The sequence below is a fragment of the Amblyomma americanum genome, chromosome 7 (genome assembly GCF_052857255.1).
Source record: "Amblyomma americanum isolate KBUSLIRL-KWMA chromosome 7, ASM5285725v1, whole genome shotgun sequence".
Lineage (NCBI taxonomy): Eukaryota > Metazoa > Arthropoda > Arachnida > Ixodida > Ixodidae > Amblyomma > Amblyomma americanum.
Genome location: NC_135503.1, coordinates 123297714 through 123312920, shown reverse-complemented (window position 1 = coordinate 123312920; position 15207 = coordinate 123297714). Strand labels below are relative to the sequence as shown.

Here is a 15207-nt window from a genome sequence, read left to right as displayed (position 1 = left end):
AAATTTGGATCGCACAGTTTTCGTAGCCGAGGAGGTTGCAGGAGGTTAGGGGGGCATACAAAGTAAAATTTAGGCAAAGAAGGGGTAGGGATTACTATAAGTGGTTGTAAAAACCGAAATACAGAAGCTGATAATGGGAGGGGCAGGACGAAAGATCATGAAGGTAGACGTTTTGATTCCAGTAGATAATTTTGAACGGCAGAGCAAACATTCCCATTGGTATGGCCAAGCATAGAAGCGCCAAGAGACAGAACAACCACAGAAGACAGGCGCAAACTGAGATTCTGTATTGGAACTTCTAATAGTCGCCTCCTAATCGATGAGTAACGACGGCAAAAAAGAAGAAAGTGCTCTATTGTTTCCGGCTCCGCACAATACGGACACAATGGGGAGATCGCCAGACCAGGCCTGTATAGGTAAAAATTTAGTTGCGGTACTCGGCAGCGAAGCCTCGTGAAGGAAACTTCAAGATTGCGCGATCGCCAGACTGAGCTTCTCCATGGGAATAGTAGGTGCTGGAAGTCGTCCAAGGAAGTAAGCGCTGATGCACCCAGTTCGTTCATTACGGTGTACCGTCGGAAGCGTGCCGCCGTGATGTAAGCAGTTTTTGGAAGCGGGTCAACAATCGGTCCACTTAGGGCTGCCTTCGCTAAAGCATCAGCTGATTCATTTAATAGAAGACCCCTGTGCCCAGGAACCCAAAGAAATCGAATTAATGTGATGTGTGGAGGGATCAGGAATTTTAGAATGCGAAAGAGCTGCGATTCAGTGGACGCCGAGAGGGAAGTGCATAAAGATAACGAGTCTGTAATTATTATTACTGCTGATAAAGAAATTGGTACCTTTCGCAAAGCGAGAACCACTGCTAGAAACTCAGCCAGATAGATAGGAGTGAAATCTTGGAGACGGAGAGAAAAAGACCAGTCAAGGGACTGGGAGTAAATACCTACACCTGCCTTTTCTGCACACACCGAGCCATCAGTCGCAATTACAACATGTGAGCTGAAGGTCGACAAATAATCCTGCAACATACCATTTAACCATGAGAAAGGCAGTAATTTAGCATTACGTGGATAAATATCATCGTAGATGATAGACACATTTGCAGGGATGGACCGCACCGGAACAATTTCAGGTATTCGCACATTCAGTGGGCCCAGCAAAGATTCAACGAAACAGATTTGGGGAGTTTGAAGGCGAGACCATCCGACACCCAAGAACTCCGCTCGCTGCCTTAGGAAGATCAACGCGGATGCATGCTGGTCCGAGTCGCAAAACTTTAAAAACGTTTGTACTGTCAAAAGGCGAAACCTTGCAGTAAGAGACGGCACCCGCGCTTCCAGATACAAAACATTGTTTGCCACGTATTTAGGGAGGCCCAAACACAGGCGCAGAGCTTCTCGCTCTAAGAGCAGAAGTGGGCGCATTTTGTATGCAGCTGCTCCAGAAAACAAAACGCAACCGAATTCCAAGATTGGCCGGATATACATTTTGTAAATCAGCAGCAGAGCATGTCTGCGCAAACCGCAGCGAGGGCTACTCATCCTTCGCAGAAGGCCTACCGCCCGAATCCCTTTCGCAGCAACCTGATCTATATGTGGCCGCCAAGAGAGAGAGGAATCATAAGTTACCCCGAGATACTTTAGGGAACATACCTGAGGAATGACATGATGACGATAAGACAATGAAATGTGTACCTGCTTGCTGCTTGCTGCTTGCTGCTTGCTGCTGCTGCTGCTTGCTGCTGCTGCTGCTTGCTGCTGCTGCTGCTTGCTGCTGCTGCTTGCTGCTTGCTGCTGCTGCTGCTGCTGCTTGCTGCTGCTGCTTGCTGCTTGCTTGCTGCTTGCTTGCTGCTGCTCGGAGATATGCGCATACTTCCATGCTGCCCCCCACAGCGGTCACGCGGGCGTTTTCAAGACCTACACCCGCATACGGCTGCGCTACTACTGGCGCGGAATGTACACCTTTATCATGAAGTACGTGCGCGCATGCATTCCCTGCCAACGTCGCAAGACACCTCCCCATCGTTCTGCTGCTGAGCTGCAGCCGTTACCATGCCCTCCACGCCCGTTCGACCACGTTGGCATTGATTTATACGGTCCGCTTCCATACACTGCAGACGGCAACCGTTGGGCTATAGTAGCGGTGGATCACCTTACACGATATGTCGAAACTGCTGCCCTTCCGGCTGCCACAGCGACGGACGTCGCCTCCTTCATTTTGCACCGATTCATCCTTCGCCACGGTGCACCTCGTGAACTGCTCAGTGACCGAGGCCGCGTGTTCTTATCTGAGGTGGTGAAGGCGCTTCTCAAAGAGTGCAACACGATTCACCGAACTACCATCGCCTATCATCCGCAGACCAATGGCCTCACTGAGCGATTTAACCGCACACTCGGAGACATGCTCTCCAAGTACGTCGCTTCTGACCACACGAATTGGGATCTCGTCCTTCCGTACGTTACTTATGCGTACAATACCGCTACGCAGTCTACCACCGGATTCTCTCCTTTCTTTCTACTTTACGGCCGCCAACCCTCTGCTACTATCGACACTATCCTCCCTTACCGCCCTGATGAATCCGAATATCGGCCTGTTTCTGACGCCGCGCAACACGCCGAAGCCTGCCGCCAAATTGCCCGGTCACTCACCACTGAAACCCAGCATCGCCAGCGCTCCCGCCTCGACCAAGACCAAACCCCACCGAACTACACTTCTGGTGCACTTGTGTGGCTCTGGATCCCTTCAGGAACTCCCGGTCTCTCCTCAAAATTTCTTGCGAAGTACCATGGTCCCTACCGTGTGCTGGAGCGCACCTCTCTGGAGCGCACCCCTCACGCCGTCTCCTGATCTTCGCCGCCGAGGACGGGAGACCGTTCATGTCCAGCGCCTCAGGCCCTACTACGACCCCGCCGTCTTGCCATCATCCTAAGTCGCCAGGATGGCTCCTCTTGTCCCCGGGGTGATTGTAAGGCTAAAGAAGAAGATGCGTCGGATGATTTGAACAGACGAAGACGAGGTGACAGTGTTCTCGAGAGTTTTTGCCAGCGCTACGCTTGTGTGTCTTTTGCCGATCTGATCCCAGACTGCTGCCGTTGCCGTTCCCGTCGCCCCAGTACCTCGTAACAAACCCCCCGTTACAAAATATAGAGCAGAGTTCCACGCCAGAAAATATAAGGCACTTGGAGTAGATTTGGAGTAAATTTTCACACCAAAAAGATGGAGCAGTTGCGGTTGGTAATAGCAGTAGATTTGTTGTTGATTTTCACTAAATAATGCAGAGTACTTACAGTACACATCGTGAGCAGATTTTTACGCCGTTTTTACGGTCATCAATGGTAGGTTTCAACCACGGCGTTGACCAGTGTTTTTAGGTTCGATTGCGCATTGCTTGCAATTACAAAGCCCACCGCCGCTGCGGTCTCGTTTCGTTTTCGTCGTGTGAGGCGATACGTTCAGCCATGGCTGTGGTATCGTGTCAATGCACAGCGCCAATAGAGAGATTTCGCATACCAGAGACGTACTAGTTCAGGCGTACACCGTGATAACGGAGGCATTCTGCGCATGAGCACGGTTCACCCGAACGTTCAGGACGCCGGAAACGTACTCCGGACACATACGCCATCTGCCATTCAAATTATGATAATCTCACGTAATCACGTGCGATGCGGGAGTCTCAAGAAATTTCAGCAGACGAGCCTGGTCGAGACGAGCCAAGCTGAGCCGAGGTCGCAGGTGTAGCTTGGGTGGCCTTGTCCCGATCATTCTGAGGGGAAAAAAGAAGGAATGGCTGCGTCGAACGCTGCGTTGCTTTGACCGCGCCCAAACACATAACGGGCAAGCGTTTCAGCACATCTGATGACATTATGCTGCTAACGAGTGTGATAGATTTAGACCCCGTGCGCGACGGCACCAAGCGGACGCACATCGGCGCTGTTCCTGTCCGCCAACACTGGAAAAGAGTTCACAGCACGAATGCGTTGAGGTAATATTTGACGTCCTCATGTTACATTTTTTTGCAGGCGGCATGAAAAACTTCAGGAAGTGAGTAATTTAAATCTCTCTTGACTGAAGGGCGTTTATACGCTGCACTCCTCGCGAATGCACTTAAAGATGCTGATGTTCACAGTGGTTCCAAATTCTAGGTCTGGAACGGAACAAGAATAATCTCGGGAGCTCCAGCTTCAGGAACTATCAGACCTGGCGAGAGAGTACCAATGCAGGCCGCGCGCTGAACAGCGCAGGCCAAAAGCACACTGCCCAGAATCTGCTTTTTCGGCTTTAACTAACGAGCAAGGTAATGAGCGATCCTCTGCTCTAACAGACGTGGATGCTTTTGCGAAAGCGTTCACGTATCCATCTTCGCATGCAATGCAAATTTTCTGTGGTAAGTCTATACTGTCTTCACTGTTCAGACAACCGGACCGGATCGTGGATGGTTCGATCGGATCAGTTACCATGTGTCCGAAACAGCGCTATTTTATGTGGCGTGGAATGGTTGTGACTCTGCATCTACGAATCGAGCGTGCTCTGAGTGGTGACGCGGTAGATGATCCCCTCTCAATACCAGCGATCCGGTCCACTAGCCTGAACTCTGCTTAAGCGATCATCGTACCTGCGTGGTATCAACAGGCTATGCATAGCAAAACGCATGAGATAAAATCCCTAAGTCGGGGGTTAGATTCCGGACGTGCTGATCGCACGGAGGCGAATTGCAAACATGCCCCTATACTGTACGATATCAGTGCATAGTAAAGAACTACTCGTGTACTTCTAAATTGATCAGGACCACTGCCTTCTTTCCTCAAAGTCCATGCCTTCTTTAAGAAAATGAAACCCCACAATTTGCTTATATAGATTTGTCTTTTATTAAGCATAGGATCAATATACGTAATAAAATGCAAATAATGTCAGATGCTTTGCATGCATATGAAGTGCTTGTCTCTAGGCACTGTGCTGCATTTGCACCCTTTAACAAATTGCACAGCCACAAGGAGTCAGAATAAATAATTAGCGTGTCGAGTCAGGAGCATGGCGGATGGGGTCTCGGAAATGTGAAATGTGGGAGAGCTGATGGGCCGCCTCTTCGCGAACGAAAGATTTGATTTGGTTGTGCAAAAGAGGAGTCCTCACGAATAGGATCGTCGAGGGCCAGTGTGGAGAGGACCTTGACGCTGAGACCCGAGCGCCATGTAGAAGCGCGCTGCTTGCGGTGCTAGTCGCACCTGCGGCAAACCTTAATCACCTCAATGACGGTGGTAGGATTCTTCGCAACGTGCATCTCAAATTTTTCGTCAGCAATGCCTTTGAGGATGTGATGAATCTTCCCCGCTTTGGGCATGGCAGGGTTGACACATTTACAGAGGTCAGCAGCGTCCTCAGTGTAACTGGTGAAGGTCTATTCGGTGTGTCGGGCACGATCACGTAAACCTTGTTTGTTACAGAGCTTGTGCACTAAAGCGAGGGAGAACACCTCCGTAAAAATCTTAAATACGACCAAAGACGTCCGTAAGGTAAAAGATTACGTTACTCAGCTTGATGGAGTCATCCCACTATTATATACTGACTTGTTCGTACGAAGAAAACCAGTCGTGAATATCTTGGTCTGCTGTGCCACTGAAGAGGGAAGGGCCACGCTGCCGGATGTCGCCAGAACAAAGGACTGTGGTCAAAATGGCCGCCGGTGTTAAGGCAGTCTCATTTGGCATTGATTACGCAGGGGCAGCGTACGGCTCCGGAGTTCCAGGTTAACAGGGGATTTCACCCGAACCTCCACCAATTGTAGGGGTGCATTTATTACGTGTCTTCGTAGAGACCGAGCCCCTGATACGGATATTACAGCATATTCTGGTGTAGCCAGTACCAAGAGAGCGGGGCAACTTCGTCTTCAGAACAGCGTTGTGTCGGCGCAAGCAGGTAGTGGGAGCTATGAAAGTTGGTACACCACACTGGCAAAATGCAATTAAATAACTTTAAAGACTGATGCTAGCCGCGCATTGGTATTAGAGAAATTAACGGGTAATAAATGGGATGCCATAGGGTATTGCTATGTTCGGATAGATGAAGCATATCTAGTGTCATAGGGTTACCCCGAACTACGTCGCTTGTTGCTGGTAAGGCGAAAGCTAGATGCCGAATCCTTGATGAATAAAGATGTAACTGGCAAAAAAGAGGAATCCTGCAGCATTATTGTGAGGGCGGCAGCTATTGTAATCAGGTATAAGAAGAAGCACTAGCTTAATGTTGCACATGTCTAAACAGCTATATCCAGACATGACGGGATGTTTGAAATTTTCTCGGCAGATATTCGTAACTGCGCCTAGAACCCTACAAGGTGAACTGAACGATTGTAGGAGAGGCTTTTGTTTTGCAGTGGACGCACCGTAGTTATTCGGATGATAATTTGACCAACGCACAACCGAATACATCAAAAACCCGACTCTCAACAGCAAAATGTGGCATCCTAGATCAAGCGATTCTCACTGAACAGCAGCTTATCGTCGTATCAGCAAGAACGAGGCACAAATGCATCTCCTAGGTTTAGACCGCTAAATGCATGCAGGAAACCGCTGTCACTGGCAGTGCAATAATTGGCCATAGAGGCGACAATTACCCGAGATGTTCCTTTCTTTATAAAGCCTGCACCCAGATCTCTCACAGTTCTCGTTGTGTATATCTTTTTTTTTCAGGCCTGCTGAAATTGCCAGGCATCGATACCCTCTAGCAGTATTCGTCTGCTTTCCCGCCTTTTCGTTGTCTGTTAGCGCAAAATTTATTTCGTGCCCTATTCACATTCCACACAGAAAAGAAGGGATGACCTAGGCGGTAAAAGGTTCACTTATTGCAACTTCTGCGTGCACGTTACGAAGCACCCGGAACCGTATACTCGTCACAAGGCACAAGAACAGTTATTTCTAAACCTGATACAGTAGATTGCACCGCCATAAAATCATGTCAAAAAAATTAGACCCGTGCCTAAATGCCCACACTTATAATGTATTTTGGTGTTGCAGCCGGCACCGCGCGGGCACCAGTACTCAAACGATCCAACATTGGCTAGACGGGTCGTTGTATTAACATGCGCCAAACTGAGTATGCTAATACATTGGAGGCTAATAAACCTACCAATCTAGTCGATCATGTTAGAGACTGGAAATCTTGCATCCCTACTTTTCATCACAGTGATGTATTGTACAGTCACCCAACGCAGTTAACTAGGGAGATTATGGAGGCTTTCTACATAAAGAAAGAAACTAGAATGTGCGTTAGCAGTCCATCGATTTGCTTGCATGACAGTGAAGTTCGTTTCCTCGATTCCACGTAGCTACACGTTTGTTTGCTTTGTTATCTTTTTTTTTGCGCTCTTTATATCCTTGCTTCTTGTGAATACACCTTCAGTTTTGATTTAGCGCTGTTCCTGTTGTTTTCTTTCCTTGTCCTCGTCTTTTGCGCTATTTTCGCTCATATTGGTGGAATGCTGAGTGCACGCGTGCATATAGACGACGGAAAGTAGCTTGGAAGAAGCTTCTCATCAATCAATGCCCCAAAAATTTGTTGGATTATAATATGTTGCAGACACATTTAAGCGGATTGTCGCTTGTGCAAAGGAGGAGTGTAATACAAATCATTATGATTTCCTTTCGCAATCAGGAAATAAACGAGCTTTGTTCAATTTCATGAGGCGCAAGAAGGAGATTCCACCGACTGACAACATTGAATCCGTCGTTCAGTTCCCTGATGACACGCAAAGGGCTTAGACGATATGCGTGTGGCCTTGAGCTTCGCTTTACATCTGCTCTACCTTCTCCTGCTACATTCACATGTACCTCAAGTGATTTCACTGATGTCTCTATGCCTGAGCTGTCGCAAATTGTTCTGCGCTTATCCCCAGTAGCTCCTGGCCCCGATGAGGTCACTTCATCTATGATCAAAATTTTGTTCCATGAATCTCCTGCAGACCGGTTGGCTCTAGTTAACCATTCCATTTAAGGTCCTAGGATACCTCATGAGTGGCGTCTTGCTGAAATAGTTTCATTGTTTAAAGATCAAGGGGAGTTCTTAACTCTAGACAACATATGCCCTATTTCATTGACATCGAACCTAGTGAAATTGGTGGAAAGGGGCCTCCTCAGCCATTTCATGTCATTTATTACAGAAAATGCTCTCTTTAATCTATGTCAAATTGGTTTCAGGCCGGGTTGTTCAATTTGGTTTGCTCATACTTATTTAGAGAGTCGTATTAAATTAGCTTGCAATAGAAAACAGTTTGCTGCGCTTGTCACCTTGGATGTCAGTAAAGCATACGAAAGCGTTGAGCACTCGACTCTATTATTAATATTAGAGGAACTGAACTTCGCAAGATATTTTGTAGCCTGGATTTCTGTTTTTTGGAAAATAGAAAATTTTATTGCTGCCAAAATGAGGTTTCCTCGAAGAGATTTCAACAGACAAGGGGTGTACCACAAGGATAAGTTCTCTCCTGTAATTTTTAACAATTTTCTAAGCTCAATTCCATGCATTCAAATTGTGAAAACTTATGTGTACGCCGGCGATATTGCATTTTTTGCATCAGCAGGTGACATAAACGCTCTTTATCGAACCATGCATATCTACCTCAATGTTCTTGAAAACTGGTTAGGAAGAATTCATCTGTTCCCTCACTGTGAAGAAATGTGAATAGTTAGTATTTCCGGTTTCTGTTCCTGTAAATATCTGCCTGGTCTATAGAAATAACATAAATCCTCAAGTTCAGACGGTGAAGTATTTCGGAGTAATATACGACTCTATCCTGGCGGCCACACATTGAGCAAGTTTCTGCGAAAGGAGTTCGGGCCATTAGAATCCTGCGCAGGCTTTGTAGTGCTAGGTCAGGCATGAGAAGGCATACACTTCTGATGATTTATAAAATGTCCGTCCGCCCAATTTTGGAGTTCTGATGTGTTGTTTTTCAAGGAGCTCCTGCCTATAAACTTCGCCCTCCTGTGCTCTTGGAGCGTGAGGCGTTGCGCCTTTGTCTGGGGCTTCCAAAATATGTCGCCAATGCTGTTCTGCAAATTGAGGCGCGAATCCCATCGTTATCAGCTAGGTTTCGCTTTTTAACAGTTCAAACATTTTTAAAATTGTGTGGCTCACCTCTTCACGCCTCCAGTATAATATTTCTTAGTCAACCTTCCGCCTTTTTTTTTAGTGCCGCCTGGTCGCGTTTTCATACTGCGCAGATATGTTACGTGCAGTCCCTCCTTGATACCATAAACATTCATTTCACAGATGTCCGCCAATTGTATAACAACTCATCATCTGTCCAGATTGAATTCCATGACATTTTTCCATCGAATGCAAAGCTGTAGCCCTTCCCGCTTCTCAGGGTCTGTTGCAGGACCACCTAATCTCCTTTCCCTCTCATGTTCTTATTGCTACCGATTCCTCGCAGGATTGCGAAAAGGCAGTTGTGGGATTTTTTTCGCCTTCACTAGGTTGGCCTTTTTCTCTCCTTCTTCCTGACTTCACTACAATTTATCTGGCTGAAATATTAGCAGTAATCTGATCCTTACAAAACTACCGTTTCCCATGTCGTGATTATGACGGACTCTCTGTCCATTTGCTCTTCATTATCCTCACCCACAGAGTTTCGGGCATTACGCCTCTTTTAGTTCCTGATTTAAGTTCCTAAGGTTGCTTTGGGTACCAGGTCACACGGGCTTTCACTTAAATGAGTTTGCAGATTCCTTAGCAAGCGCCTCTCTCTGCGGCCCAATTGTTGCTTTCCTGCCAACGTGTGCGTATACAGCTGCGGTGAGGTTTGGCAGCTACAAAATATTTCAGGAATTTGCTCCCTCGGCTTTTGCATCATATCCCGAATATCAGCATCTTCTGCATCCTTGGAGTAGCAAAGACTGGCGCTCGAGCAGACTAGAGGTCTCTTTCACGTGTTTGCGTTGCCGGATTCCCCTTCTAAATTTCTACCTTCACAGTTCTGGCCTGGCGGCTTCCCCATTGTGCCCTTTTTGTGCCTAACCTGAGACAATAGATCACTTCCTGCTGGTCTGCCGCCGCTTCTCTCATTTGAGGAAGCGTCCTTTGCAAATTGCATTTCATCAACTGGGTTTGCCTGTGTCCTCCGCGGTTGTTTCTTCAATTGGCGCTTCTTTGCTTGGACAACGCGACTGGAGTGTGCGCTCTGCTGTACAAAATTTCCTTCAAGAAATGCAGCGACTATGGCTAAGGCAGCTATTATGGCTAAGTTAGATAACATCGACGCGAGGATCGCTAAGCATGAAGCCATCATAGGGGATATAAGCAGTAAACTTGACAAAGCTGGAGGACAGATTGACGCTCTCGACAAAGTGGTTATTGAACAGGCTAATGTTATTGAACACTTAACGCGAGAGGTAAAGGATCTGCATAGCAAGAATACCGATCTTGAAAATCAAAGTCGGAGGCAAAGCCTTGTCTTCTATGGCGTTAAGGACAGCAACCAATCAGAAACATGGGAAGAATCTGAGAACCTAATCAAAAGCATCTGTCAGTCAAACCTAGGGGTCGAATTGAAAACTGTACAAAGGGTGCACCGTGTCGGGCGTTTCAGTGATAAGACTGCACGACCTATAATAGTGAATTTTGCCTCCTATAAAGAGAAACAAGAAGTCATGAGTTGCGCGAAAAAGTTTAAGGGTTCTGAGTATAGCGTGGATCAAGATTATTCAACAGAGACACGTAATGTTCGGAAGCGACTGTGGGAATACGCAAAAATTCAGGAGGCCGACAAAAGCAAGATAAAACTAAAGTACGACAAACTTATTCTGTACGGAAAAGCTTTTATATGGGACAAAGAAAAGCAGGTGGTTTTTTCCCGCCATGAAACGATGACGCCCCATTCATCCAAGGAAAAGCCTCCAACGAGATTTAGTTGCCGTAATCGTTAACTGCAGAAGCATTGTAAATAAAGTCGATGAGTTTGCTAGTCTTCTAGAGTCTGTAAAGGCAGACATAGTATTTGGTACTGAATCATGGTTAGATGCATCAATCAGGGATAGCGAGGTGTTTCCTAAAGAATTCATTGCTTACCGCAAAGACAGATCCCGGTTTGGCGGGGGCGTCTTTCTGTTGGTGCATTCCTCTTTAAGATCATCATGACTAGATGTCGATTACAATGATGTTGAATCAATATGGTGTACACTTACGCTGCACGACAACTCGTCATACGCTGTTGGATCATTTTATCGCCCTCCCAGTTCTGATCTGAGCACTTTGCAATCACTTTATGAAATCATTTCCGAGGTTTCCCAAAAAGCGATATTGCTCGGGGGTGATTTCAATCTGCCGGATCTGCACTGGGGTGATGGCATCTGTGTAACAACAACAGGTTGTGGAATCGATATAGAAATGAAGAGCATCATAGATACTTTTGGCTTAGTACAGTACGTTCAGGAACCAACTAGGGATAAAAATGTTTTAGATCTTTTCTTTTCCAACTCTCCGGATCAAGTTAATGCTGTTCATGTTATTCCAGGCATTAGTGATCATCAAGCGGTCATTGCATGCATAAAAGCATCGCATAGTAGACAAAAGAAATGTGAGTCAAGGCGAGTCTTTTTTTTACGATAAAGGTGACTATGCTAAAATGTCTAAAAAATTACAAAATCACTTGCCCGTTTTTGAGTGTTTTTATGATGAGTGCGATATTCATGAATTATGGCGTTTATTTGAGCAAAAACTTTTTGAACTGAGGGATGCACACGTGCCAAGTATAGATTCAGCTAGACTGAAGAAACGCAGAAAGCCGTGGGTGACTGCCAGTTTGATAAATATGATAAGGAAAAGAAGGCGTGCGTACCTCAAGTTTAAGAGAACAAAACGTGATGATGACTTCAGCAGATTACTTGTAATAACGCGTGAGCACAAAGAAAAACTAAAAACTGCGAAAGAGGAGTACTTTAAAACGCTGGACGTTAAAATGAAGAAAAACCCTAAACTTTTTTGGCACTACTTAAGGGAGTGTGGAACAGATTCATCTGGTGTAGGTGAAATCGTTTATAATCAACAGGTCATCTCAGGTGACTTAGAGAAGGCAACGTGTTTTAATAATCACTTCAAGTCTGTTTTCTCCCCTAGCCATATCAACAGTCACCAACATTACACAAGTTATGCGCCAGCAATGCCGCCAGTCGAAATAAGTGTAAGAGGGATTCTAGCGCTCCTAGAGGATATAGATGAATCAAAGGCCTGTGGTCCCGACGGCATATCACCCCGGTTGCTAAAGAACTGTGCTTATCCTATCTCACAGTATCTGTGCCTTATTTATAAAAAATCTTTGGATACAGGTCTTTTACCACACGACTGGAGGATAGCTCATGTGGTCCCGATTCACATAGGCGGATCAAGAAAAGATGTATCAAATTACAGGCCTATTTCTCTAACATCAGTTTCATGCAAAATTTTTGAGCACATCTTATACACAGAAATAATGAACCACCTGGTAAAGAATGATTTGCTGATGAAGGAACAACATGGGTTCCGGAAAGGTTTATCATGTACTACTCAACTTGTTGAATTTTATCACGAACTTGTATCTGAAGTTGACCGCGGGGGCCAAACAGACTGCATATTTCTGGATTTCCGGAAAGCGTTTGACACTGTGTCACACCCACTCCTTCTCTATAAACTAAAAATGTTGAATCTGGACACAGCTGTTATAGTATGGATTCAGAATTATTTGCTCGGCCGCCGCCAACGTGTAGTCCTTAATGGTGTATGTTCAGATTACGTTGATGTGACATCAGGGGTCCCACAGGGGTCGGTCCTGGGGCCACTCCTGTTCTTAATCTATATAAATGATATTTCACTCGGTATCTCATCAAGTATACGTCTGTTTGCAGATGACTGCGTTTTGTACAGGAAAATTAACAATGCCAATGACGTCGTTCAACTCCAAACTGACTTAACACTTATCCACGATTGGTGTCTGAAATGGAAAATGTCTTTGAATACGGAGAAATGCGCTCATCTTTGTTTTTCACGAAAAAAATCAAAGTCCAAGCTCAGTATCGCATAAGTAATGAATTGATCACACAGAAATGTACTTACAGATACTTAGGTGTTATACTAAAGGATGACTGTTCCTGGAATGCTCACGTGGATCATGTGGTTACCAAAGCCGGTAGGGCACTAAATTTCATACAGCGGAGTTTAAGGTCTTCGCAGCCAAACCTCAAGAAAACTGCTTTTCTCTCTTGTGTTCGACCTATCATTGAATATGCCTGTATTGTATGGGACCCTGCACATCGGGTGTTAATTGAAAAACTTGAAAAAATTCATAACAGAGCAGCAAGGTTCGTCTTGGGCAGGTACGGGCGAAGGGATAGTTGTACAGCAATGAAAAAAGAATTGCAATGGGAACCACTCGCTTCCCGTAGAAGAAAATTGAGGCTAAAATTGCTGTACCTAATAGTTCACGGAAAAACGGTGATTGGTTTTGAAAATTACTTAAAACAGCCCTTTTACGTTTCTCAACGACATGACCATTCCCGTAAAATTAGAGAGTACCGTACCAGGACGAACTTGTTTGCAAATTCATTTTTTGTTAAAACAGTGCAACAGTGGAACCGGCTTTCCGAGGAGCAAGTGTGCCCTGCAAGTGAAGATGTATTTTTTGCCAATCTGTAACCCCCCTGCTATAACGCCTTCGGGGAAATGCGGGGTAGCTCTTGAATAAAGAAAAAAACAAGACACGGACTCCAGACGTTACAACCGGCGCCACAGGGAGGTTACCTACAACATCGGTGACCGTGTGTGGGTGTGGACCCCTGTCCGCCAAAAGGGATTGTCCGAAAAACTGCTGCACCGATATTTCGGACCTTATGAGGTACTCCGTCGTGTTGGAAATGTGGATTATGAGGCTGTTCCACGTGGAACTGTGGCTACTGGTCGTCGGCAACCACGGACTGACATTGTGCATGTAATGCGACTTAAGCCATACTTCTCGCGTGAGAGCGATGACGCTCCACTTTAAACTGTGTTCGGGTTCTGCGTTTTAATTTGTTTCTTTTTGTTCGTTTTCTGCTTTGTACATACCCTCGCATCGGGACGATGCTCTTCTTTTTCGGGGGACTAATGCCACGGACCTGGCTCGAGCTACCTGCGCGCTAAGCCGTGACGAGGACGAAGTGGTCGCGTTCGCGTGAGGCGCGCTCGAGCTGGCTCTGTTCTGGGCGATTAAAAACCTCGGCCGTTCTGCGGTCCCCCTCTACGTCTACGACTGTTCTCCGTCTGGCCTGTGACAATATCATCGTGGTAGGGGCACAGAATATAGAAGCGGCTCGCTTAATCTTCGGGATCCAAGCGATAATGTTAGACTTGTGCAAATATCAGACGTGCCCGTACGTTAAACCCGCAGAGAACGAGTGCAAAGGACTACTGAGGGGCATTAATCCGGAGAAACGTGACGAAGACATCCAAAGAAATATCAAAGCCAAAGGGAAGGAAATCTTGGCTATAAGGAAATTTGGAAAAACTGCCACAGTGGCGGTCATGTTCTTGGGTAGCCGAGTTCCCTTTTCCGTCTACTACAACGGAGGGTAAATGCCCTTCTACTTTTACAAGAATACGACACCGGCATGCTACGGGTGTGAGGAGGTGTGCCACAGAGCCGACTTTTGGCAAAACAGAAAGTAGCGAGATGTGAACTGCGCGGGATACGGGATCCCGTTGAGGGATATGAATGTGTAGTGCGCTGTTCAGAGTGTAACGGCGAACAGATAAACTAGAATCTTTCTGAGTAGGAATTCAAGAGTCAATACACTATCAAGAAGAGGGAGGCAGAGAAAATGCGTCACCTCGGAGCTGCAAAGGACAGGAAGTCAAGGCCCACGACAAGATTCGAGGCGGACGCAGCCGGCGGCTAAAGATCAAACAGCCGCTCACGGTCGGTCACCTGCGCGTCGACCGATTGAAGCGGAGGCGATTCGATGGAGCGATGCAAAGAGAAGAGCAAAAAGAAAAGAGCGGAAAAGGTGAGCTGGGTAGCGGTGAGTTACCTCGGGTCCTCAGTTGTTAGAAAACAATAATGAATGAAGAGAACTGAAAATGAGCTGGACGAACTTAGGAAAGAAAATCGTAAACTTAAGAGGAAATAGAAAATTTAAAAAGAACTACGAAAACCGATAATGCGGAGCCTGTCCCCCAAAGCTGAGAACTCAATCAAACTGGGAT

The 15207-nt window shown here is 46.2% G+C and overlaps 1 protein-coding gene across 1 annotated transcript; it reads left to right on the top strand.

Moving 5' to 3' along the window:
* Window positions 1-10872: 10872 nt before the first annotated feature.
* LOC144098031 (uncharacterized) lies at window positions 10873-14416 on the top strand (the record flags this gene model as incomplete). Its single annotated transcript, XM_077630598.1, has 3 exons — window positions 10873-11106; window positions 11278-11484; window positions 14393-14416. Coding segments are annotated over 3 exons (465 nt in total), but the record flags the coding sequence as incomplete, so codon positions are not given.
* Between the last annotated feature and the right edge of the window lie 791 nt (window positions 14417-15207).